Source organism: Chinchilla lanigera, unplaced genomic scaffold (genome assembly GCF_000276665.1).
Source record: "Chinchilla lanigera isolate Chin_1 unplaced genomic scaffold, ChiLan1.0 scaffold00014, whole genome shotgun sequence".
Lineage (NCBI taxonomy): Eukaryota > Metazoa > Chordata > Mammalia > Rodentia > Chinchillidae > Chinchilla > Chinchilla lanigera.
Window position 1 is genome coordinate 14537665 of NW_004955415.1, and position 26296 is coordinate 14563960.

The window sequence follows — 26296 nt, forward strand, 5'->3', positions numbered from 1 at the left end:
AGCAGCCACTTTCCCGTCCCTGGGATTACAACACCTGACACTCACGACCTAGAGGAGGAGAGGTTTATTTTGGCTTATGGTTTCAGTCCATAGTCGGCTGGCTCCAAGGCAGAGAGGGCCTAGTGAAAGGGCCTAGTAAAAGGGGCTGGCAAAGCAAAGCTGTGCAAGGTGGCATCCAAGAGGCAAAGAGATGTCTCTGCATTCAGGGGCCCTTCCTGACCCAAAGCCAGGCTGCTGTCCCTGCACGATACTCCTCGCCTTGGTGTGTTTTACAGAGGCTCACAGTTGCTCACCTCCTTTCTCTTTCCCCAGATCCAGAGCCCCATGGTGCCTGGAAACTTGTGTCTTCTTTACAACCTGGCAGAGGGCACAGCACAGTCATCCTGGCAAAGCTGATGCCTCCCAAACCAGAGGCTCCCAGCCTCTGGCTCTGTTCCCTGAGCGTTGTGTTAGAAACATCACCTGCACCATTGTCTGAAGTCATAGCTTATGCTCACTGTCATGTAATATTCCACTGTGGGAACATAGCACAGTTTATATTGCCTTTCCATTGCTACCGTGCATTCGTTGTCTCTATTTCTGGCTGTGATGGGTAGCGCTGCTGTGATCATTCTCATACAAGTCTCACAGTGACATAAGCCCTCATTTCTTGAGTGAATACCCAGGGGTGGAATGTCAGGGTCATGGGAGTGTTTTAGCCTCAATAGATATTCTCAAGTTGTTTCCCAACATTGTCATACATACTGTACAGTGCCATTTACATAAAGTTCAAAAACAGGAAAATGAAATCTATGGTGTTAGAAGTCAAGACAGTAGCAGCCCTTGGGGGACTGCCACTGGGAGAGGACTTCACGGGGGACTCTGGGGGTATTTTTTGTTTCTTGATCTGTACTGGCTGCACAGTTGTTTACTTTTGGAAAAGTTATTGAGCTGTACGCACTAATAACGTGTGAGCTTTTCTGTATGTTACAATTTAATTACAAGGGGCGGGGGATTTAGATCAGCAGCAAAAGGGCCTGCCTGGCAAGTGCAAGGTCGTGAGTTCGATTCCTGATACTGGAAGAAAAGACCAAAAAAAACAATTTAATTACAAGTTTATCTCAAAGTCTAGGGAGACTTCAGACCACGGAAGGACCCAGCTGAGCACCCAACTCAAGATGGACATATATCCCCTCGGAGGGACACAGATACAAATGAAGACTTCCAAGTCACATGTCCCCAAGTCCCCTTCCTTGGCCGTCTGCAATTCTCCCGTCGCTGTCTTCTCCAGACGGCCCCCAAACATCTGGCTGCATTTGGTTTGCTCTGTCTGCCCCACCCTTGGATTTAACCCGCGGTTTCCACCCTCCCACTCAGCAACAAGGTAGAAGAAGCCAGTGCTGTGCCGGTCATTGTGGGTGTCATTGTGCTGGTCACTGTGGGTGAGCAACACACAATTAGAGCCGCAGGGAGCAGGAAGGGACACCCTCGATTCAGCAGAAGGCAGTGTGTGATAATGCCCTGTGATTTACACTCCCTGGCCACCTCTTGCAGACGTTCCCCAGAACAAACCCATTAATTTTTTAGTCTTCTGTGTTCCAGCCCAGAAGTTTGGGTTACAAGAAAGAAACTCACTCCAGTTGCATCATAGGATGGAAATTTATTGGGAAGACATGCTGGACAGGCTCCAGGAGGAGCGTGGCAATCAGGCAGAAAAAGAAATGGGGACTGGAGTGAGGGAGGGTCTGGCCTCAGCCACACAACGCTCACCTGGCCTCTGATTTCTTTCCAGCCTGTGAGCTCCTGAACTAATGCCCCACTACTCTCCATGCTTCTCAGCCCAGATCTGAGAGCTGCAGGCCCTTTGCTCCTCCCGTCATCTGCTCACAGGCCACAAGGGGAGTCACCAGCCACTCAAGGACCAGCTCCTTCCAGTCCCCGATTCCTAGGTACTTCATTCCTTGTCAGTCACCCTCATTTGCTTTAACAGCCCCAGGTACATGGAAAACCAGGACAATGACAGGAGCCCACTCGGTGGTGGAGAGGAATGCACCTGGAGCAAGACCAGGGATGCTGAGCACATCCATGTCTGTTCTTCACATTCAAAAGGCTGTTAAAGCTGGGATGGGCATGGAGAGGAAGGAAATGGGGCACCTCTTCTTCTAAGAGCCAGATCTGACCCAGCCATCAGGCATGCCCACACCCTAGGGACCACCAAATCTGGATTTCTTTAGTGTTACTGTTCAAGAGGGACCAACTATCTCTTCCAGGAAGCCTAAGACCAGGCTGGCCAGGGGCACCGAGATAGGTCATCCCCACCAATATCAAAAGTCCCAGGATTAACTCCATAGCTGAGAGCCCTTTGGAAACAAAACTTCCAAATGGACTCTGGGCTCAGAGGAAAACTCCCTCTCCAGTTTCCCTTGCAGGTTGGTGTGCCCACGTGCGCACACTCCAGCTGAAGGGGAGGGGGTAAAATTGATCTATGCAGCTTCTGGGTTGTGTGCCCAATGGGAATGGATGTGCCTTTCTTCCACTTTCATTTTTCCCTCTTCTGGATGGAGGGACTATGGACACAGTTGGGCCATCATGAACCTCACCAGCAAAGGCTGTATTTTAGGAATGGAGAAAAGTAAGACAGAAGGAGTCTGAGCCCCAACACCTTACACCACCACAGCACATCCAGACTAGAAAGGGAAAGCAAAATAAAATTCTATCATGTTGAAGCCTCTGTATTTGGTCTCACGTTGGAGCAGCCTGACTTACTTATGTGTACACTGTCTGGTACAGAGTACTCTGGCCGGGCTATGAGGACACAGATACTCTTCTATTCTAATCGTCCGAAAGTCTGGGGTGTCACTGAGGAGAAAGATGTTTGGGGCAGTGCCTCCTCTGGAGAAGAGATGGAGAGGAGAGAGGAGATCCAGAGGAAAGATAGAGGCAGAGAGACAAATAGATGACATAATCAGCTCAGTTCTCTTGAGGGTCCCCTAGAGTCCGCATCTCCTTGGTAGACAGAGGCTTCCCCCACCTCTCACCACCCACGTTTCATGGGGGCAGAGGGCTTGGAGCCAAGTCTTCAGAAGTCAGATGTCACCATGCCCTTTGCAGAGGTAGCCAGGACCTAGTGCTGCCTGCTTCATAGCGCTGCCTGGTTCGTCAGCACCTCCTCCTCCTGGGGGAAGGCAGTGCCACCTGTCAGCTCAGCTGCTGAGCTCAGAGTAAAGTTCCACACGTGCCTGTATCAGGGTCAGTAAACTTCCCACAGAGAAAGCCCTAACCATAGGCGGACTGTGGGCACAACCATGGTCCCGCGTGTGCCCCACTCCGCCCTAGGTAGGGTCCCAAGGGGATTGGTGGGAGTGTGCATAGTAGGAGCTCTGCCTCTGACCCCCGAGTCGTTCATCATCTCCACAGGGGCACACTTTGCCCCCTGCCCAGGTGATAGGCAGGCTTGGGAGGGTTGAAGAACTCAAAACAAAGGCAAAGTATTTGGAAAGTGCGCCTTGGAACTGGGGTGATGCTGTTAAGACCAGAAAGTCCCGCAGCCGGCCCTGAGCAGAACATGGCTCTCACTCACTCTAGCGGCGTCTTGGCTCCCTGCCCTTCCTCTCCAACCTCCCCTGGCCCCAGGCACCATCCCAGATGCTGGCTGGACACTGTGAGCAGGTTGGCATTAGGTCTGGGCATGCGCATGTGTGTATGGTGCCTACCTGCGTGTCCCCGTGTCCCTCGGAGTTCATCTCCAAACTCCTGCGTATGTGCAAGTGTTGAGAACGCTTCCTGCACAGTCAAGAGCAAACTTGAGGCTCCCGCTCCTCCTTTCCTCCCCCGCCCATGCTGGCCCAGGGCGCCCACTGTCCAGAGCACCTCGTCCTGCTTCCTCCCCAGCCCTTTCTTCCACATAGACAGGGTGGGGTGGAGGAAAGAAGAGAGCTACAGCGAGGTGGAGGCAATTCTGGGGGAACTCCCACATCGGGAGGAGTAGCAGTGCATGAACTTGGTGGGTGGGAGGCTCCCCTAAAGTGGGTGGGGGTGCTGGAGGAAAAAGGGCAGGAAGACCCAGACCCACCTCCACACACAGTAGGCCCCCAGGCCCAACAGGATGCACAGGGAGGCGGCCAGCAGTCCCAGTACCCAAAGGAGACTCTGGAACAAATGCAGCTGGTGCAGGGCTGCGACATGGAGGAGGAACTCAGGGGCAGCCATGGCTCCGGGCCGCAGTGCTCCCTCCAAGGGGCCCCAGTGCTCCCCTTCCACTTCCTCTCAAAGCCCCCATCTGGGGAACTCCAAGAGGCCAGTTTAGACCAGGCAGATAGGCCATGGCACAGCAGAAGGCCTGAGCAGGAGGCAGCGCAGGGACCTGGGAGAGGGAGCCCCTCCCTCACCTGAGACCCCAAAGTAGGCAGAGGCAGAGGCAGAGCCCAGGCTGTTGGAGGCAGAGCATACGTATTCCCCCTGGTCGCTGGGCCGCAGAGGCTGCATGTCCACCCGCAGGGTGTTAGGGGAGGCTGAGACATGGATGTGTGACTCCACAGGAGCACCCTGGGGCTGGCTGGAGGCCACCAGTCTGCTGCCCAGGTGGAGGCTCAGGCTGGCCAGGGGCTCGCTGTCAACCTGGCAGTCTAGGATGCCCCGGAGGCCGCCCTCAGGCTCCACAAAGACCGTCATGGTGGGCGTTTTGGGAGGGTCTGTGGGGAGGAGAAGAGTGTGGTGGTTTCGGGAAACGATCAGAAACCCCTCCCTCTCTGCCCCCCCCACCATGATTTGCTGCACCTCCTGTGGAGAGGCAGAGTCTATTTCCTCACCCCTGGTGTCTGTGGCTCACTTTGAGCAACTGAAGGCAGGAGTGATATTGTGGGACTTCAGGGCTGGACCTCAAAGGCCTTGCTGCTCACTCTGCTTCCTGAACATGACTGTGAGAAGGCCATCTTGGACCATCTAGCCTCAGTGGAGCCACTGGACAACTGCAGCCAGATGAAGTGAGACCAGCAGAACTGCCCAGCTGAGCTCAGCCCAGATTTCAGACCCACAGAATCATGAGTTGGGGGTGCCTTGTTACGCAGCAGTAGCTGACTGATGAGGCATGGGTGCTGGTGAAGACTAGACTATGAGACCATGGCTGGTGAGAGCCTATTGTGTGCCAGGCACTCTGCTTATCTCCTGTGCTCCTCCCAAGAACAGGAAGCTGACATGGCCCCCCTTTCACAGATGAGGGAACCAAGACACAGATGCACAGGACATCCCAGCAGGTGGGAGGCCTGGGACCCTGTGAAGCCCTCACTGTTTGCAGACAGAAGAGGAAAACCTGAGAGGGGCACTCAAGAAGCGGGGAGACTGAGGCAGGGGCTTCACACTCACAGAGCACTCGGAGCATGACGGGAGCAGAGACAGAGGTGCCTGAGGGCAGCTCCGCCCGGCAGTGGTACAGCCCAGCCTGGGCGCGACCCACGTGGCTGAGGGAAAGAGTGGGCACGGGATGCATGCGCAGCGGCCGGCCATTCCGGAACCACGCAAAGGTGGAGTTGCCCATGGCCCCAGGGGAATGAGGGAGGCGGCAGCTCAGGTTCAGTGCGGCGCCCTCGGGCACCTCCAGGCCCGGCTCGGCCACCACGCTCACACCTGCAGGGTAAGGACGGGCAGGTGGTCAGGGCTCTATGGTCCTGTGCAATGTGCAGAGGTCTTGACCCATCTTGGGGCCTGGGTTTCCCAGGGTGGAACAGTGTCTTTCCCCTCAGATTGAGAGTAAGAGGAGGGCTGCTTTGCATCCAGGAACAGGGCTCCCAGTCCAGGCCTGGCCTCGCTCATCAGACCAGCCGATCTGATGGATGAGGCTGCATCTTGCCCTCAGACTGGCCCGCCTGAGGGTAGGGCTCTGCTTCTGTCCCCAGACTGGGCTCCATGAAGGCAGGACTCTGTCTCACCTCCGCCAGCTCCCCTTGGGCACTGTGATACCTGCTGTCCCTCACAAGATCTCTCAGGGTGAAGCCCCCTCTCCCCCCAGGCTGGGCAACCCCTCCAGTGATTTGGCCCCTTCAGGCCCTGTGGGAGCCCCAGCCCCTCACACAGGATCTGGCTCACAGCACCCAGGCCCCCTTTCCACCCTCTCTGCCGCTTACCTTCCACCCGCAGCTGCCAGGTGGTGCTGACTGAACCCAGCACATTGCGGGCCGTGCAGACATAGGTGTCATCATCACCTGCTGGCACATCTGGCACCCGCACCCGCAGGGCGTTGCGGGCCACCTGGATGTGACCAGTCCCAGACGCTGAGCCGTGGAGCCCATGACTAGCGGCTAGCACTGTGCCATTGTGGGACAGTGCCAGCTCAGCAGGTGGCTCACTGTCCACAGTGCACTGTACCATGGCCGTGGGGCTGGTTCTGGAGTCGCGGAAGGAGGAAAGGACAGCATCTCGGGGGGGATCTAGGGGACAGGGCACAGACGGGGGCCTTGTCTAGGCTCTCTGTATTTCCTGCTGCCCCTCCCCCCCACTGCTTGATGGTGGCAGCCTGGAGCCTGTAGACAAATGGTCACTTCCTAAAGTGACATCTTCCAGGAACCCTATGGGTAGGGTCCTCCAGGCAGGGGCCCAAAGCCCCTAGTCCTTTGCTTCCCAAGTGCCCATTCCTGGGCCCACTGCACTCCCTGTGCACCCCCACTGGGGCCCAGAAGTGCCCTCCTCCACCCTCACCCCGGGCAGTGCCAGCCAAGTGTCCCTGCTCACAGAGGATTTGCAGGGAAGCCGGCCGGGAGCTACGTGTGCCCTGGACATCATGGACCTGACAGGAGTAGGCCCCTCTGTGAGCCCGTGTGACCCTCAGGAACGTAAGTGAGGCGTCTGTCCCCTCTTGCATCCAGCGGCCATTGTGGTACCAGGCATAAAGTGCGGGTGGGCGTGCAGCGGGGTCCTCACAGGTCACTGTGATGGAGGTTCCCTCAGGGACAGCAGCTGATGGAGCCAGTGTCACTCGTACACCTGAGAAGGTCAGGGTCAGCTGGGCCCAGCCAGATACTGCAGCTGATTCCCATGGCTGATTCTCGTGGCCCGGGCCTGGCCTGCCTCACCCTCCAGCCGCAGCTCCAGAGATGCGTTGGTCTGGCCCAGAGGGCTGCGGGCTGAGCAGCTGTACAGCCCCTCGTCACTGGGCCTCGGCTCTTGCAGCTCCAGGTGCAAGGTGTTGGGGACCGAGGCTGTGGATGAGGAGGCCAGGAGGCGGCCAGCATGGCTGAGGGCCAGCTGCGCGGGTGGGCGGCTGTCCACTGTGCACAGCACCAGAGCCAGCTGCCCAGCACGGCTCTCCAGGAGGTAGGTCAGGCGTAGGCTGCGGGGTGCATCTGCAGGGCCAGAAGATGTCCAAGGGGCTTGCAGGTAGCAGGAACCCAGGAGGGTCCTGGCTCCCACCCCAGCTGCCTCTCTGCCCAGAGAGAACCTATCATTTCCCCAAACCAATGCCCCTTGTCCAGTGCTCCATCAGCTGGCTGGGTGTGGAGTCCTGGCTAGCTATGTGGCCCTGGCCTTGAACCCAACCCTGCATCCAGCCAAACTCACAGAGGATATCCAGGGTGACAGGTGTGGAGAGGCGGGGCACTTGGCCAGGGGACCCCACAGCACAGCGATAGGAGGCAGCATTGGCGAGCGTGACGTTGGGCAGGGAGATGGAGCGGGCACCTGGGCGCTGCTGCCCATCCTGGTACCATGTGTAGGTGAGCTGGGCCTGGTGAGTGGCCCACACGAGGCAGGTGAGGTTCACCTGCTGCCCCTCCCGCACAGTGGCCTTGGGCCACACTTGCACACTCACGGCTGGGGAGAGAGAGACACCCATGAGGGCCTGAGGCTGTGTGAAGTGGGCCACCTGTCTGTGCAGGTGAATTGCCCTCAGGATGCCCCTCAGAAGGGGCTCATTCTCTCCTGGGTGCTCCCAAGCAGATCGCTGGAGAGCCCTGAACCCGTCCCTGTTCTGCTAAGGGCAAACAGGGAGAACAAGGCCTCTCTGTGCTCCTGTGGTTTCTCCTTAAGATGTACTTTCTGATTAGTTTATCAGCTGGGCATCCATGGAAATTTCTGTGTTTAAAAAGGACTCCTCCAGCTAGACATGATGCTGCATTCCTGTAATCTCAGCTACTGGGGAGATTAAGGCAGGAGGATCACAAGTTTAAGGCCAGGCTGGGTAAATTAGTGAGACTCTGTCTCAAAATAAATAGGATAAATATAAATATAAAATCAGGTATGGGAGCACACACCTATAATGCAGCACTTGGGAGGCTGAGGCAGGAAGATCACTATAAATTTGAGGCCAGCCTGGGTTACATAGTGAGCTCAAGGCCAGGTTGAACTACATAGTGAGACTGTCTCAAAAAATAAACAAAAATAAAATAAAATAAAATAAAATAGGACTGGGCATGTAGCTCAGTGGTAGGGTATCCCTGGGTCCAATCTCTAAAATCATAATTAAAAAAAAAGGAGAAAAAGAAAAACAAGAAAGATCCTGTCTCAAAAAAAAATAAAAAGGGCTGGGGTTATAGCTCAGTGGCTCCCAGAGCCCTCTCTCATCTCCTGTCCTCTCTTTCAGGGTGTACACGCGTGTGCACACACATACATACATAAGTATACACTGACCCTGGGCGTCAAAGGTGGCCGAAGCTGAGGCCCGGCCCAGGATGTTGGTGGCCTCACAGGTGTAGACGCCTTCATCTTCCAGCACTGCGTTGTGGAGCTCCAGGCGCAGTTCATTCGGGGTCACGGACACCTGCAGCCGGGCATCACTGCCTGCAGCTTCTCCCACCGCTTGCAGGGTGGAGGCCACCAGGCGGTCCCCGTGGAGCAGCCGCAGCTGGGCTGGAGGGTCACTGTCCACATGGCACAGGATGAGGCCCAGTCGCCTTGGGCCCACGTCCATCAGGGTGGTGAGCATGACCTGGCGTGGGGCGTCTGCATGGTGGGGAATGGTCAGGGCCTGGCCGGGGCCCCCCATCCAGGGCTCTGTCATGGTCACAGAGCCAGGACCGGGGAATATAGCCCCTCCCCACCTATGTGGGGGACACACCCTTACAGGACACATGCAGGCTGACCGGGGCAGCCAGGCTGGTAGCCGAGCCTGGGGCCTGAACTTGGCAATGGTAGGCACCGGCTTGCTTCAGAGTTATAGCTGGAATGTGCAGCGTGGCCGAGGTCCACTCCTGGTGGGGCTGGCCATCCCGAAACCAGAGGTACGAGGCTTCCTCGGGGACCCCCGTGGGCACGTGGCAGCTCAGGACCACAGCCTGGCCCTCCTGGAGCTCGGAGGATGGTGAGACTTGGACCCAGGCTCCTGCAGGGAGAAACCGAGGCAGGTGTGGCCTTGGCACCCCAACTCCAGCAGTCTAGGGCTGCACGCATGACTGTGCAGGACTTGGTGACTCCAGCCTGTGTCCCTGAAGGCTCCTCTCCAGACTGCTGCCCAGCTTCAGCAGTATGTCTGCCTCTCCTGCCCCAACCCACTTATACCAGCTCTGTCCTGCCTGGCACTCACGGCCTACCACCCGGAGTTACGGTTTCGCTCTGCCAATCACATCCCACCCACAGGAGGCTGAGTCTATGGGAAGTGGGCTTGTGTGGTGCCTGCATGTGTGAGCTCCTGACAACTGTTGGCTCGACCCTTAAAGCACTGAAATAAGAGAGGTTTAGGTCAAGCTGAGGGTCACCGGCCTGACTGTGAATAGTACGGATGGCCAACCCAGGGCTTGGGGAGTAGGTTGGCAGCTGTGCACCTTGAGTTCTTTCCAGCCCTCTGCAGCCACTCTGCACCCAGCTCCAGGCTACAAGAGCCAGGCACTGGGAAGCAGGCAAGGGTAGGTCCTTGTCAGTCCCCAGCTCTGGAGCAGGAAGAGATGAGATGAGGGTTGAGAGTGACAAAACAGTGCTGGGTGGAAACCAGGAGCACAGGCCGTGCCAGGACCCAAACCACATTAGTCCAGAGTTAGCGGGACCTGCAGGTCATGTGCCAGCGAGCGAGCTCCTGAGAAAGACAGCCCCTGATTTCTCTGCCTTTGCAATGGATATAATAAAGAAGAAGCCTGCTGTGGTGGTGCACACCTGTAATCCCAGCACTCTGGAAACTGAGGCAAAAGGATCGTTGTGAGTTCAAGACCAACCTGGGCTACAAAGTAAGCTCAAGGCCAGCCTGAACTGCATAGCAAGACCCTGTCTCAAAAAGACATACATACATAAGCACATAAATAAATAAGAAAAGATACACAGAACAAAGGTCCAAAATAAATGTCCAAAACTCGCCACTGCTAGTCATTATGGGAAAGGAAGCATGTGTATTTCTTTGATCTTCACTTTCTAGAAATTACTTTTCCTTTTCTCTTGTTTATTTGCTCAGGGAGAATTTTTGTAGAGAAGAATATGGATACAGTATGTATATGTATATGCATTTATACATATACGTGCATAATACATGTGCATATTAGGGTTTGTATGAGAATTTTTTGTATACTTATAACAAAATTATGTTATTAACAAGTAAGTTATGTTAGAAATGTGTTAACCAAACCAGCCACCTTGCCCAATTGCCACTGCCTCCTGGTGGCTGCTGCAATTTTTTTTTGTTGGGGGGGGGTGCTCCTGCATCACTACAGGCAAAAAGTGTCTACTAGGAGGCAAAGGGAGGCTGGCTGGCTTTAAAAGGAAGAAGACTACAATTTCCGTGCAAAATCCACAGCACAAATAAAACCCAACATCTGACCAAATAGCCCCCTGGTATTGGGTCTACCATCATCACAGGACACACACTTACCTCGGACGGGGAAGAAGAGTGAGGAGTTGGCCGATCCCAGAATATTTGTAGCCTCACAGTGATAGTGACCAGAGTCCCCAAGGGCCAATTCTTGGATCTCTAGCTGCAGGGAGTTAGGAGAGGCCTTGACCTGGAGCCTACCATGGGATGGGAGCTGGGGTCCAAGGCTGCTGGCTAGGAGGCGCTCCCCATGGAACAGGGACAGCTGAGCCAGGGGATGACTGTCCACAGTGCAGATGAACATGGCCATATGGCCCTGGCCCATGTCCAGGAGGGCTGACAGCTTTGGAGGGTCCGGGGGATCTGCAGGAACAGGGGATGTCATGCTCCTGCCACCCAGCCCACCACATTCCAGTTGCCGCACTACATCCCCTCCTCCTACACACACAGCACAGGCCCAGCCAGGTTCTGCCCTCCCTATACTCCAGCCCCACCCTGTGTGCCTCAGCCCCCAGCCCCCTGCTGCCCTGCCTGGCACCCACAGAGCACACTCAGGAACACAGGCGCCGAGGGCTGGGTGCTGGTTTCGGTGATGAGCCGACAGGCATACAGGGCCGCGTCAGTCCTGGCCACAGATGGCAGCCTCAACGTCTCCTGGGGGCCCTGAGTCCACAGCTCCCCATTCCGGAACCAGGAGAAGTTGGCAGGGCTGCCGGGGGCTTCCCGGCTCACGCTGCAAGTCAGGTTGGCCTCTGCACCCTCCTCCGGTGAATTGGACGGGGTGATGACCAGGACAGTGGCTGGAGAGCAGGGGACACAGGTTTGCTGGAGACAGCCCTTGCTCTGACCACACCCACCCCACCCAGGGACCAGAAGGAAGGCCCGGGGGCTACAGATGCGAGCCATCCCCCTTCCACTCATCCCTGCCCCTTTCCGGCCCCTGCCCCCTCCACTCGCCCCTGCCCTTCACCCTGCGCATTGAAGATGGCTGAGGCGGAGGCATTGCCCAGGTTATTGCTGGCCTCGCACAGGTACACGCCCTCATCCTCCAGCACCGGGTTGTGAATCTCCACCCGCAGCAGGTTGGGCTCGTTGGTGACCTTTGTGCGTGGGGCACAGCACCCACAGGTGCCACAGCCTCCCACCGATGATGTGGCCACAACACGGTCCCCGTGGAGCAGCCGTAGATGGGCAGGCGGGTCGCTGGCCACACGGCACAGTAGGAGGCCACGCCTTCCAGCCTCAGCTCCAGCAGCATCCAGTTCCAGGCGTGCAGTGAGTGTGGGCTGGTTGGGGGGGTCTGAGGGGAGGAAGAGCAGGGCACTCACCCCCACGCCACTGCCAGGGCCCCAGGTCCACTCCAGGCTGGGCTGCCAGAGTACACTGGACAAAGACATGGCCCCAGAGCAACCTAAGACAGCTGTGCAAGCTGTGCACTGCCAAAGGGAAACCAGACCAGGGCCTTGATGCTGGATGACCCTTCCTGGAAGAAGTGGAGCAGGTTTCTAGCTGGGACGTACATGCTACGTGGCCATAAGTCTCAGCTGCTCCTGAGGCAGGACCTGTGCATGTGTGTCAGGGAGGCCTTCTGGAATTTAAATGTGCCCTGAATAGGACTCAGCCCCTGGCTACTGCAAGGTATCTGCCTGTGGCAGGATGGAGAGGGCCTGGTCTGTCCTGTGCCAAAGGTTTCTGCCTTAGTATCTACAGGATCCCTGGGGGCCCAGCCGCAGGGCATGTACACATCTATAGGAGTTTGTTGTCCCAGGGCCCACCCAGAGAACAAATCTTGGATATGGGGTCAGGATGGCTTTGAGGAGAGAGGCAGGCCAGGACACCAAGGAGATAGTTTGGAGACCAGGACACAGGGAGGTAGAAGAGCTCCCAGCCTCATGATCCCGACTTCAGCCCTGGGTGGAGAGGTCACAGTGGCCAGCCTCTGACCACCCTCCTGCTGTGGGCCCCAGGGAAGGATGGGGTCAAGTGGGCTGGAGGAGGTGGGGCAGCTGCTGGTCCCCTGGGTGGCCCTCCCCAAGCAGGCGTGGCCGGGCAAGGCTGCTCACAGTGCACAGTGAGGACGGCGGGCGCGGACGGGCCGCTGACTCCGTGGCTGTCCTGGGCGCGACAGTGGTAAGAGCCGGCACTGGTGCTGGAGGCCGCAGGGAGCAGGAAGTTGCTGCTGGGCCCCTCGAGGAGCAGGGCCCCATTCAGGTACCAGGAGAAGCGGGTGTCGGGCCCTGGGCTCAGGCCGCTCCTGCAGCTCAGAGTCACCGCCTGCCCTTCCACCACCTCCGCCGAGGGGCTGATGAGGAGCCGGGCAGCTACAAGAGGCGAGAGGAGGCTGGGGGGGGCTGCAAGGGCCCCACTCCGCCCACCACCTGCAGCAGGAGCTTTCACCTCCCCCTCGCCATGACTGTAGCCAGGTCTGGGCTAGTGAGTGGTGGATCAGGACGGTTCGGCCTCGAATGCCAATTTGGACCTATTGGTAGTAGCTGTCTGCCGCACAGCTGGGGACTCTGAGCCACAGCCCAGCTTGTGCCAAAGTCCTGGTTTGACTGATTTGCTATGAGGCTGTGTCTACCCTGGCCTCAGAAGGAGGGAGGGCAGCATACACACCAACAGCTGCAACACCCCACTTCTCTATTCTGCCTCTTTCATCTAACTCCTAGTGCAGACCCTGGACTCCTAGAAGGCAGAGGCCACAGCAAGCCTCCCATGTGGGGCTCCTGACACGCATGCACACACACGTGCACACAAACACACACACACACTCCCACACCGTCTGTGCCCTTCTTACCATTGGCATGGAAGTCCAGGGTGGAGGTTGCGTTTCCCAGGGAGTTGGCAGCTGTGCACCGGTATTCCCCACTGTCAGCTGCTTGCAGCTCTCGAATCTCTAGGCGCAGGGAGTTGGGAGCCGAGGAGACGGTGAAGCGGGGGTCGTAATCACCCTCCCCTGAGCTGGAGGCCACGATAAGGTCCCCGTGAGACAGCACCAGTGTGGCCAGGGGCTCACTGACCACAGAGCACTGGAGGATGCCCACGAGCTTGGCCTGTGTCTCTAGGAAGGCACTCAGGTCCGGGACAAGCGGTGGGTCTGTGTGGAGACCAGAGGTGGGCCTGTCACCCTTGATGGAACTTCCGGGGTCCCCCATCAGAACTTATGATCCTGGACACTTTTGCCCCAGAATATCCTGGACGGTGACTGTCCAGGAGCTCCTGGGCTGGACAAGTCCCTCTACTGTCCCATCAGTCCTTACAGCTGCCAGGGGGAGGGTCAGGGCCCCACTTTAAAGATGAGAAAACCAGTAGAGACCAGGCAGTGGACAGCACCTTAACCGAGCAATCCAAGGGGACATTACCAGCATGGGACAAACCGACACTGTGGGCCTCTCCACAGGACGACAGGACTCACTGAGGATGACAAAGGGCAGAGTCTCAGACAAATGCTGAGGCCAGCCTTGTGCTCTTCAAGTTCAATGTCATGCAAGATAAGGGAAGACTGAGGAGCTGTCCCAGAAGGACAGGACACGGCACAAAGAAAAACAAAGACCCAGTCCCAAATGTGTGAACCTGGATTGGCTACTGGAGCAGAGGAAAAAATGCTGTAGAAGACATTACTGGGTCAATTGTTAAAATTTGGACAAGTTCTGTAGCTTAGTCTTGGATCAGTGTAACATTTCCTAATCATGGCTCTTGCACCGGAATTGTGTACAGGAATGGTCTTGAGAAATACACACAGGAAAGTCAGGGGCAAAGAGGCATCGTGTCTGCAGCACAGGAATAGAAATGTAGACCATCCTCAATTTGCATGGTTCCATCTCCTTTATTTCAGCTTTACACTGAAGTGAAAGCAATACATGTTCTATGGAGACTCTATTTTGAAGTTTGAGGTGTTTTTGGTTTTGATTTTGGTTTTGGTTTTTTTGAGACAGAGTCTCACTGTGCAGTGCAGGCTGGCCTTGAACTCCCTTATATCACCAGGCTGGCCTCAAACTCACAGCAATCCTCCTGCCTTAGCTCCCTGAGTGCTGGAATTACAGGCATGTGCCACCACACCCAGCTTGAAGTTTGAGTTTTACCTTTTCCCTGGCTAGTGATTTGTGGTATAGTCCTGTCTCGAGGTGCTGGGCAGTGGTAGTGGCTGTAGTCCCCGGTCACCCACATGATCACAAGGACAAACCACTGGCACAGGTAGTCAATAAATTACACAAGCCACACAACACTTCATTATGAAGCACGTTGTGTGTTAGAGGATCCAGCCAAACCATAAGCTGAGAAGCATGCTAAGCATGTGTGCTTAAGGCAAGCTAAGCACAGCTATGATGTTCAGTAGGAGAAAGAGACAGAGGGAGAGAGAGTGAAAGAACAAAGTAAATGTACCAAAATGTATTCAGAGAATCTAGGTTAAAGGTATATGATAATTCTTTGTACTATTCTTACAACTTTTATAAGTTTGAATTTATTTCCAAATACAACTTTTTTTTCTAGTACTGGGCATTGAACTCCTGGCCTCACACATGCTAGACAAGCATTCTACCACTGAGCTACATCCCCAGCTCCAAATAAAATGTTTTGAAAAGCAGGAGGAAACTGAGGCCCAGGGAGGTCAAAGCCTTGCCCAGGTGTGCACAGATGTGCCATGAATTCCAGGCCACCTGGCTAGAGTCCACCCGGTTTACCATCTGGGTAAAGTGGCCTCAGAGCTCTCATGCCAGGGACCCTAACCCTCCAGCAGTGCCCCACTCTCCTGTCCTGCCCCAGCAGTGTCCACTGCCATGCCACCCTGACCACTTACGGCTGACCAGCACGCTGACGGGGTCAGAGCACGCGCGGCCCTGGGCATTCTGCACCTCGCAGAAGTAGAAGCCAGTGTCGGCCCTGGCGGCCGAGTGCAGCCGCAGGATGGGGGTGTGGGCGTTCTCCAGCAGGACCTGGTTCTTGTACCAGCTGTAGCGGAGCTCACTGGGTGCCTCCTTTGGTGTGTCGCAGGCCAGCGTTACCGTCTGGTTCTCCAGGATGGGGCCTGATGGACTCACCTTGACCTTGGCCACTGTGAGAGCAGCATAAGGCATGCTGGGAGGTTCCCCAGTGACTCTTAGGCCCAACCTCTTAGAATCCTGGGGTGCAGTTGTTCAGCTTCAATCTCTGCAGGTTCTACTTTACTGTCCTCACCTCCCATACGGAGCAGGCACTTAGAATCACCCTGCACTTCCCCATCTTGTCTAGCGGGGTCCACCTGACCTCCCACCTCCCAGAGAGCAGCTGACATCCATCTCACATGGAGGCAGAGCTGGGTCTCTACACCCACCCTGGCCAGACCCCTCCCTGCTCAGGCTCAATCCAGCTCCCCCAGGACTCACTGAAGACGTGGAGTCTGATGGGCGGCGAGACCAAAGAGCCCACTGTATTCCCGGCTTGGCAGGTGTAGACGCCAGAATCATTCCAGACTGCCTGGGACAACTGCAGCATGGGGCCACTGGCTTCGAGGTACACCCCGTCCTTGAGCCACTGCACGGAGCTAACAACGGGGTAGCTGCTGTTCACGTGACAGGTGAGTGTGACCAGGCTCCCTGGAAGGATGTTCCGGCCCGAGGGGCTGAGGAGGATCTCCACGCCCTTGGGGGCATCTGCAAGGCCCCATGGGGGTGTCAGGTGAGGTACAAGGGAGGACAGGGTGGGGGACACTTCTCCCTGCCTTTCAAAGCTCTGCTGTAAGGAAGGCCACCCAGGGAAAACATCAGACCCAAGCGGCCTGTGTCCAGCGCAGGTCCTGCCCCGCATCCTGCTTCCTTTCTTCTCCAACCCAACTCTCCTAACTGGTTGGTGCTTGCTTATGCTGCCTCCTGTGGCTTTCTGCTTCACAGTGCTGCCTGCTGCTCTGTCCTGGTCGGGGTGAATTGCATGGAGAGAGCACAGGCGCCACACTGCTTTAGTGGACTGTGGTCGCTGTTGAGAAGAGACCAGCCCCTTAATGGCAGGGGCGCGAAAGGCAGCATCAGATTAGCTCTCAGAAGAGGCGACTAGTTTGTAAGGAAGAGATTAGCAACAGCAAGAAACCGAGTCTATAACTCTTGCTCCAAGGCCTGTATGTAAACATGTGAATAAAAGCTCACATTTCCAAATGCCAAGCACCCTTCTAACTACCTTCTTTCATTTTCCTCCAATTCCATGAGAGAGGAACAGTAATTAACTCCACTCTACCGATGGGAAAACACAGCCCTGGGAAGCCAGGGACTTGCCCAGCATTTGCCCTTCTAGTGCATGGGGGCCAGCGGCCTACAGCCTGACACCTGTGAGCGGCCAGCCTTGCGGAACAGGTGGCAGTTTGACTGAGCCAGGAAGAAGCGTAACTAATGGAGGAGACTTGAGCTTTTTCCACTTATTCAGCCAGGGCCCTGATCACCATTACCACGAGCAATTTAAAACAGGAAAAGGGTATGCTGCTCTCCCCAGCATCCTCCAGAGAGGGGCTGAGGTCTAGGGCACTTGCCACCGACCCCCAAAGCTACTTGGAACTTCCTGTGTCTCCCTTTCTCTGCCCTGCTGGGCCTCACAGACAGGCCCTCTTGAACCCAGCAAAGGCGGAAGAGAGCCATTGCTCCTGGCTCTTCTGGTTTGGCCATCTCTCTCCACCTGCCCTGCCTGGAGGCCTGGGTGTGACCGGTTTGGCATCAGGGAGGAAACCGTTTCCAGGGGCTGCTTTTTTGTCAGACAGCCACAGATGTGGGCTTAGTAGCAAGGATGCCCCCTCCCTGGGCACTCACATTGCACGTGGAGGTAGACCTGGCCCTCGCTCCTACGGTCGGCCACCGAGAGCTGACACAGCAGGGTCCGACCGTGGTCCTGCCAGGACAGGGCTGTGTGGAGGGTCTCCGTGTGGCTGACGCCACCTGTGGGGTCAAGTTTCTGGATGTTGGAAGTGACAGAGCGAGTGGGGTCCTGGCCCTGCCACCGCAGGCTGACTGGCTTCCGCAGACACACATAGGGTATGGAGCAGTTGAAGGTCACCTCTGTGCCCTCGAGCAGCTCCTGGGGGGAGGCGATGGTGGGTGCACGGGGCTCCTCTGAGGACAAAGACAGGAGAACTCAGAACCCATACACACACCTGTGATCTCCTGCCCTGGCAACCCCAGGTGAGGGAGGAGCTCTGGTCCAGAGACCTCAGAAGGGATGCAAGGAGGAAGCAGTGTGGGTCTGGGGTGGAGCCAACACTGGCCAGGGTGAGATCAGGGCAAAGATGAGGCTGTGAGCTAGGGAGCCAGGCTGCAGCCAGGCCGCCCCATCCTTACCTGTCACAGTGACCGAGGTGCCTTTGATGTCCGACCAGCGGTTGCCCTCACTGATCTCAAAGCGGAAGTTGTAAGCACCAGCATCCTCCCGCTGCAGGTCATTCAGCAGCAAGCTGCATGTTTTGTGGTTCATGTCTCCCAGCAGCTGTGCACGGCCACGGAAGCGCGACTCCACCAGCTCGGGGCTGGCTGAGTGGCTCACCACCTGCCGACTGCCCGAGTAATCATAGTACCAGATGGCGGTGATGCTGCTGGTCACTGGCACATCAGCAGGGAAGCTGAAGGAGCAGGGGATGAGCAGGCAAGACCCTTTCACACCTTGCACGCCTTCAGGACTGGAGACGCCCCATGAGGGCTGGCCTGTGGGAGGAGTGGAGGAGCAAAGAGAAGGATGATATGGCCTGGGGACGCCACAGAGCCCTGCTGCCATCTGCTCCAGAAAGGTGCCCCAGATTGGCCCCCAAACCCTGCCGTGCCCCCACAAAGCCCCCTAGCACAGTCCTTCTTGGTTCCCCCAGATGGGGGCATCCCTGCCCCACAGCTGCTCAGAAGCTTGGCAGGGTGGCTCCAAGAGGGACTTTGGCCCTGCCTATCCCTTCCACTACCTCCCTGTGTCTTTCCTCAATCTCAGCAGCTAAGGGGCTGGGGATTTAGGTCAGCAGCACAGCGCCTGCCTGGCAAGCACAAGGTCATGAGTTCGATTCCCGGTACAGGAGAAAAACCAAAAAAAAAAAAAAAAATCTCAGCAGCCAGCCCTCACCAGGCATGGTCCAGTCTGCCAAGGCTGGACCTCCACTGGTAGGCCCCTGGGAGCCAGGTGCAGGCCACAGCTTACCTGAGGGAAGGACCGCAGTGAAGATGAGCAGCTGGAGCAGGAAGCCCATAACAGCGTCCGGGGCTGGTTCTGGTGCCTAAGAGGACAATGCTTGGGCTGGCTGGGCACACACGGGTCTCCTTGGGATACCTCAGGGCATTCAGCCCCAGAGCCCACTGAAAGTCCAGCCCTGTGTCCCACCTGCTGTGCTGGCCAACCCAGGGCGGGGACAGGTCTCCTTAGGACTTCCAGAGTGGCCCCCAGCAGGGAGCCCGGAGCCCACCTCCCAGGCTGGGGCTGTGCCTAGAAATGCCTTCGCTTGGTGGTGTGCCCCAGAAAGCCTTCTGTGTCCCTTGGCCCGACCCCAAGTTCTTCTTTCCCCGCCCCTCAGGAACACAGTCCCAGGGCCCATTATCAGCTGTTTTAACCTCCTCCTTCACTTCCTGGCCCCCTCCTTCCCACCCAAGCTGGAAGGAACTGGAGCCCAGAGACGCCCAGTGACTGACTCCAGGGCACCCAGTGACAAGGAGGGTTTCTCACTTGAAATTTTTTTCCTTATCATAAGGCTTACCAGGCCATTATGAGTTTTTCTGTTTTGTTTTTTTCTGTTTTGTTTTGTTTTTGTGGTACCAGGGATTGAACCCACAGCCTTCACACTAAACTGTATCCCCAGCCCATTTTCTTTTTGAGACGGGGTCTCACTAAGGCACTAAATATTTAGCCCAAGCTGAGCAACTGAGAGCTTCCTGCCTCAGCCTCTCAGAGTGCTGGGATTACAGGACTGTACCACCAGGCCTGTTCATTATAGAACTTGACTCCTTTTACCAAAGCGCTGCCTTTAAGAGTCACTCCTTTGTTTAAAAACTTTCTGTGGCTCCCCATTGCCTTTAAGAGGTAAAAGACTTCCATTTCTTGCCCCTGTCCTGTCTGCCCGCAGGCTCCTAGCTACCCAGCTGTGCCGTCTACACCACAAGTAATCTTTGTCTACAAAGATCGTATCCATACTTCAAGGTAAGCACAGATGGCACTTTCAGCTGGAACTTCCCCATCAGAGTCCTGGTAGTCACCTTAGAGCTACCTGTTTGCCTTGGCCTTGGCAGGACCTGGCACTACGGACATGCAGCCTCCAGCAGTACAGAGCTCCAGGCATACTCGGACTTGCTTGGTAGTGAGAAAGGGGTGTGGGCCCCTGAGGCCCTCTGGGGTTCAGAGTAGAAGCCGAGAGGTGGCAAGGCAAGTCTAGGCGTGCCAGGTAGCACAAGGGCCCTGCCCAGCACATACCCTTCATATTTAAGTTAAATGCCTACTGTATACCATGCACTGAAGGCAGGCCCTGGGCCATGCAGTGCCTCTGGTGGGACCCACAGGTATGAATTAGGGAGTGGGTAGCTCAGTGTGAAGGCCCTGGTTAAGTCCCCAGTACGGCAAAGGAAAGAAAAATTCAATATAACATCATGAAATGACCCAGCAATCCCACTCCCAGGCATATATGGACAAGTATAGAAAGCACAGACTCAGGCAGGCATTCGTTTGCCAGAGTTCATAGTAGCATTTTCACAATAGCCAAAAGGTGAAACAGCAGCAGTGTCCACATCAGAAGAATGGACCAGAAGATACTCTATGTATGTGCAGTGGAACAGTGATCAGTCTCAAGGGGAATGACATCCAGAAGCTGCTTATGACACAGGAACCTTAAAAGCATTATGGTTTTGCTTTGTAGTACTGGAGACTGAACCCAGGGTTTGCTCAGCTACATCCCCAGCCCTTTTATGCATTTTAAATTTTCAGACAGGATCTTGCTCAGTTGCCTAGACTGGCTTTGAACTTGCAGTCCTCCTGCCTCAGCATCCAAAATAGCCGAGATACGATACCCAGCTGAACACATCAGGTGTAATCAGTCAGACACAAAAGGGTGAATAGTATATAATTCCGCTTACATGAAACTTCTACAATATATAAATTCCTAGAGACAAGACGTAGAATAGAGGTTACTAGCAGCTGCGGGGAGGACAGAGTGGAGAGTTAGGGTTTAATGAGTACAGAGTCTCTGTGTGGCTGCTGAGCAAGTTCTGGAAAGAGACAGTGAGATGGTTACACAATATTGCGGATACACATATTGCTACCAAGAGCACATAAGACAGTTTAAGCGGGAAATCACATAAAATGCACATGGCACCATCTACACACACGTGCGCACAGCGAACTTTGCAAGCCTGCCTGGTGCCTGCTGACTCAGCAGACGATAGGAAGGCCTGGGAGGCTGGAAGTGGGGACAGGAAATGCATGACATCTCCCAGGCCCCAGCCCATCCGCCTCAGCTGACTGCTGGCTACCCTAGGGCACACCTGGGAAGGGGCAGAGACCAGGCATGGGTGGGACCGAAGTACTTTGATGCCTGAGCAGTGCTGAGCCTGGTACAGAAGGCAGAAGGGATGTCCTAGCAGGGAGTGGAGCAAGGGCACAGGCAGGACCGGAAGAACTCTGCTCGGCGGGCAACCAGGACCTGACCTCATCTGGGGGCAGTTCTAGGCCTGCTCTGTTCCTAGGGATCTGTACCCGCCCCCAGCTTGGCCCCAGTCTCTGGCCTCAGGGGGCAGCCCAGACCCACGCAGAAAGAAAAAGCAGGCACGAACGCAGAAAGAGAGCCTCTCCTGCCTGCATGAAACCTGGTGTGGAGGGGAAGGTGCCCCTGAGCTTGGGTTGGGGGCGGCTGGGCCTAGTGGGTGCGCACTGCCCCGTGGTGGTGATGATTCCAGTCCTGGGAAAGGAGTGAAGAATGAAGATACTTCAGGGCAGGGATCCCTGTGGTCCTCCCTCAAACAGTGACTCTTCGGAACAGCACTGTCCCCAAACAGAAGTTCCTGACATTCATTCTTGTGTTCCCAAATCTTGGGTGCTCCAATGACAGGGTTTTAATCTCCACTCTTGCAATTGGAATCGGGATGGGTTGGGATGGCCTGGTAGTCCAGGGAGGCCTGCGTTTGCTGCACGTGAGACCAATTGTCCCAGGATATCTGGGCAGGCTGAGGCCCCAAGTCCCTAGCCTCTGACCCTGAGACTGAATCCAGCCAGGCGGGATAGGGCAGAGGTCATTTCACTGTAGCCAGCTGTGTCTGGGTATAGAATTCAGTTTCTGTTTCCCGACACCAGGGCTTCTCCCCAACTTCCCTATCTGGCTGGAGAAGGAGGGACATGGGGACATGGGGTGATAGAGCCAGCTGGAGGGCTCTGACCGGAGACAGGAAGTCAGGGTATAGACAGGCCATTCCAGGAGTAGATTGTCTTCAAAATAGAGGAAAGCCCCAAAACGCAGGCCCAAAATTCATTCTGCAAGCCATAGAATCCATGAAGACTGTGCATGGCTTTGACCGGAACAGCAGAAAGCTCACATTTGGCTCCTTAGCGGGGCTCTGCATGGCCCTGGCCAGAGCACCCACTCCCTGAGCTGTGTGGGGCAGGATGGGGTCCTGTGCAGACAGGCACAGAGGTGAAGGACCAAGTGGAATGGGGTAGGTCAGAGCGAGGGCAGCCAATGGGCATGGCAGCATGGAGTTTGGGATGGAATTCAGGCTGGGATTGGGGTGGCCGGGAGACAGTGTGAGTGACAGCAGGAGTTGGCTGCGGGTGATGCTCAGGACAAGTGGAGGCCTGGCTGGGAGAAGGGGGTGGGGGTTGGGCAGTGCGGGGGACGGATCCACTGGGGTTGCATGGGGAAGGTGATTAGTAAGTGGTTGCCAATGCCATGTAGGTGAGGGGAGGCTGGGATCAGGGCTGTGGTTTAGGAGGATTTAGAGTGGTGGGGGGATTTGGGTTCAGAGTACAGCTTTGATTAGTGTTTCAGGCTTGAGTTTCTTTGGGGTCCAGCATTCACATCCATATGCCCTCCACAAGTCCCAGCCACATCCCCTCCATTCCCCCAGCCCCAGGCCCCGGGTCAGCAGTACCTGCTCGAGAAGGAAGTAGCCCCAGGAGCAGCTGGAGCTCCTGGAGCATGCAGCTGGCTCCTTGTCTCTGCACCGCAAGCGATGAGGATCAGGACTCAGCTCTGCTTCCTCTTTCCCAGTGCCTTCGTTCTCTGCCTAGCCCAGAGCTCCTGGGTCAGGGAGGCAGCTGCAGACTTGCACAACACCAACACAGGAAGGATCGATGCAGGCCAGCCTGGGACTCTTTAGAATGTGAGCAAGCAGAAGTGAGATGGGGGGGCAAAGCCTCCTCCCAGGCAAATGAAAAAGGGGATGAGGTACCCACTCACCAGCCATGTTCACCCCCTCTCTCTGGGCCACTGTGGCAGGAGACTGGGAGACTTCTGCTGATAGGGAACAAGTGGAGCCCAATGTTGGTGGGGGACATCAGGGTACCCAGACCAAAGCTGCCTTATTCTCCAGGTCCTCCCACAGGGCCTCTGTGTGCCTGACTGCTGCCTCTACAAACTTTCAAGAAGCAGGTCCTACTTGTAGGAATCCAGGGGCTCCAATATCCAGGACACTCCTCAGGCCAGGTAGAATGTCCCTTCCTCACTGTCCCTTATTCTAAAGGCAGAAGAGGAGAGTCCCCACACAGTGGAGATAATTACAGTTCTGGAGCTCATTTTTTTGAGGGGCTACTACATGTACTTGACACATTAGACAGATGTTAATTGTTCCAAACAACCCCAGATACAAGTGATAACACATTTTTAAAAATTTTTTCTGCAACTCAAATTCAACTCAACTCAGCCCCTGCCTGTCTTGGTGAGAACCTGAGATGGCAGATCAGGCCCCCGGGGCCCTGTGGGCCAGCCCATATGTGCAGATCTAAAGCGGGTAAAACCTTAAATCAGGGTGGATCCAGGATTCTGGTCACAGTGGCCCAAAGCACATGTCTGGCAACATCCTATCCTGACATCCTCAGGGCCCAAGAGATCAGCTTTCTATCACTCTGTCCTTCATTGTCACCCCTCTGGGCACTCTAAACTTGGGTCATTTTCTCTTCTGACCAAACCCAAGGGCTTTGCTCTCATTGCCTCCTTCCTCAGTGGCTCTATGACTGTGGGACGGTGACATACTGGTACCAAGCTTCCCTCTGCAGATACCTTCTCTCATACTGCTTCCCCACCCTACCCCTGCCTTTGAGTCTATCTTAGCCACATGACTCATCCTGGCCAGTGGATGTGAGTGGATGTGACATGAGCAAGGTTTCAAAATGTCCTCGTGCTACGTGAACATTTGCATCACCACTGTGCAAAGGGCAGACTCCAGCCAGCCCTCTGGTCCAAAGAGCGTGAAAGATGGGCACGTAGACAGCAGCCCTCTGGGCTGGAGTGGAGCCCAGCAGTGCCCAGCCTCCTCAGCCCCACGGAGCCTCTGTGGGCTCCTGGCGGGGTGCTTCAGGGAATCGTATGGCTGTTTGTTTAGCTACATTAGCCACCTGAAGCCTATCACAACCGCAACACACCTGTCTTAGTTGCTTTTTCTAGTTGTTAAGACAAAATATCTGACACCCAAAGTAAAAGGAGGAAAGGTTTATTTTGGCTCAGTTCTAAGAGATTTCAGTCTATAGTTGCTGGCTCCAAGGCAAGGTGAATGGCAGAGGGGATCGCAGGGGAAAAACAGTCCATGGCAGCCAGAAGGCAGCAGAAGCATCCAAACAGCAAGCAGCACGCGACAAGCGACAAGCCTCTTTCTGAGCCTTATGTCTTATCCAGGCTACTCACCCTCAGGGCAGGCAGCACTTGTCCCCTGAATCCTAGCATTACATCCTTCATCCCAGCATTATACACTCCAGATCCGGCCACCTCTGAAAGCCCCATCTGTGAGCACACAAGGCTGTGAGGGGGACATCCAGACACAACCCACGACATATCCAACTTGCTTACCCGCCTTAGGGTAGAAGAGCAAGACTGATCCTCACCCTGTCGGGGAGCACTACTTACCATCATTTCTGTGCGTCTACAGCCGCCTAAATAAAAATTACAAGATAATTTGCCAATAGGTAAAGACATGGAGCCTCCACACACTCTGCAGTGGGACCGTGACTCTCACTCCCGATACAAGAACCGGGCATGGGGATGCTAGGGAACTTGCCCAAGGCAAACATTTCTGGCTACAAAATAGATAAATAAATCAATTTGTTACAAGTACTAGGACCCAAACAGTGTAAACAAACTAGAAGTGTATAAAGGGGGAAGGGGACAAACAAAGAATTAAGATATGTCATGTAAATTCCCAGGTCTCCAAGAGGAGTGCCATTATTATGTAGTGCAAACATGACCGATAAAAATAATATAACAAGCATCACTCCCTTTCCCTAGTTGGTGTTGGTATCATGTATATGTAACCATACATGTATATGGACAGAGAGAGACTGAGACAGATTGAGAGAGTTTGTTTTGGTTTTTTAAGACAGGGCCTTGCTATATATTCCAGGCTGGCCTTGAACTCACTCTGTAGCCCAGGCTGACCTCAAACTCATTGTAACCCTCCTGCCTCAGCCTCCCAAGAGGCGAGATTACAAGCATATACCCACCATGCTTAGCTTTATTATCCAATATTGATATGGCAACTATATTAACCGGGACAAAGTACCTGGCACCCAGGACTTAACAGAGGAGAGGTTCCCTTCAGCTCACAGTTTCCGTCCTCAGTCAGCTTGCTCCAGGCACGAAGGGCGCAGTGGAAAAGCATGGCAGAGAAAAGCTGCTCATCTCATGGCAGCCAGGAAGCAGAGAGAGGAAAAGGTGGAGCCAGGGACTAGGATTCTCTTTTCCAGATCACACCCCCAGCCAACCACCTCCAACCAGCACTTTCAGTTACATGTGGGGTGCGGTAGCGCATGCCTGAAATCCCAGTACCTAGGAGGCTGATGCAGGGGGGTCACTGGGAGTTCGAGGCCAACCTGGGCTACATAGTGAGTTCAAGACCAGCTTGAACTACATAGCGAGACCCTGTCTCAAAAACAAAAAACTTTCATCTACTGAACTCATCTACGATTCACACACTGGTGAGTGTAACAGCCCCATGATCCAATCACCCTCCCAAAGCATGAGACTTTAGGGAGACATTTTAGATCTAAACCATAACAGCAACTCCACAATCTCTATCAAACTAGACCCTCCCCCGCTTAGTCAGCTGTCTTCAATAGACTGCTTGTACTCACGCTCCAAGATGGCTGCTTCAGCTCCGCCGTTATCCCCACTTTCCAGAAAGCAGCATGGAAGGAGGACGGATCATGGACCCTGCTTTATGATAATTCTTTAAATCACACCTTACATGTTTGCTTATATCTAATTAGCCAGAAGTTAGTCACAAGGTCTCATGTCTCTATTCTGATAGAGGATGTGCCCAGGTAAATTCTGAGGTGTCAGCGTGGGGAGCTGGGGTGAACAGGCTCTAGTTCAATCATTCATTCCTCAGCCCTCCGCAGGTTCCAGCCCAGGCCCTAGCCCAGGCCCTGCCGCCAGCTTGTCGGTGCCTCTGCAGTGCCTCCCGTCTCCCCCAGAGGGTGCCAGAGCCCTCT

At 55.3% G+C, this 26296-nt stretch overlaps 1 protein-coding gene across 2 annotated transcripts; it reads right to left on the reverse strand.

The window, feature by feature from the left end:
* Positions 1-1619: 1619 nt before the first annotated feature.
* Positions 1620-22950, reverse strand: Siglec1 (sialic acid binding Ig-like lectin 1, sialoadhesin). 2 transcript variants are annotated; one of them, XM_005380797.2, is made up of 22 exons: positions 22747-22949; positions 18824-18899; positions 17989-18348; positions 17464-17763; positions 16060-16326; positions 15495-15749; positions 13494-13793; positions 12760-13017; positions 11667-11996; positions 11239-11496; positions 10757-11059; positions 9029-9286; positions 8596-8907; positions 7528-7779; positions 7044-7313; positions 6703-6954; positions 6099-6401; positions 5341-5601; positions 4368-4670; positions 4052-4154; positions 3693-3762; positions 1620-3154 (listed from the first exon to the last, which is right to left on the reverse strand). In XM_005380797.2, the coding sequence occupies exons 2-22, from the start codon at positions 18870-18872 to the stop codon at positions 3119-3121; spliced, it is 5100 nt and encodes a 1699-aa protein (XP_005380854.2). In that variant the 5' UTR covers positions 18873-18899; positions 22747-22949; the 3' UTR covers positions 1620-3118. The 2 variants fall into 2 exon arrangements, 1 of the variants encoding a protein (XP_005380854.2); XR_001233251.1 differs by lacking the exons at positions 1620-3154; positions 3693-3762; positions 4052-4154 and adding an exon at positions 4788-4946 and having other exon boundaries at positions 4578-4670; positions 22747-22950.
* Positions 22951-26296: the final 3346 nt, after the last annotated feature.

Bases quoted from the DNA above. Each gene is read 5' to 3' on its own strand.
- Siglec1 (XM_005380797.2), bottom strand. From the start codon at position 18,872: ATGGGCTTCCTGCTCCAGCTGCTCATCTTCACTGCGGTCCTTCCCTCA. The intron at 11,060-11,238 runs GTGGGTGCCAGG...CTGTTCCTGCAG, and splicing joins TGTGTTCCTGAGTGTGCTCT to ATCCCCCGGACCCTCCAAAG. The intron at 5,602-6,098 runs GTAAGCGGCAGA...CTTACCCTGCAG, and splicing joins CTGGCAGCTGCGGGTGGAAG to GTGTGAGCGTGGTGGCCGAG.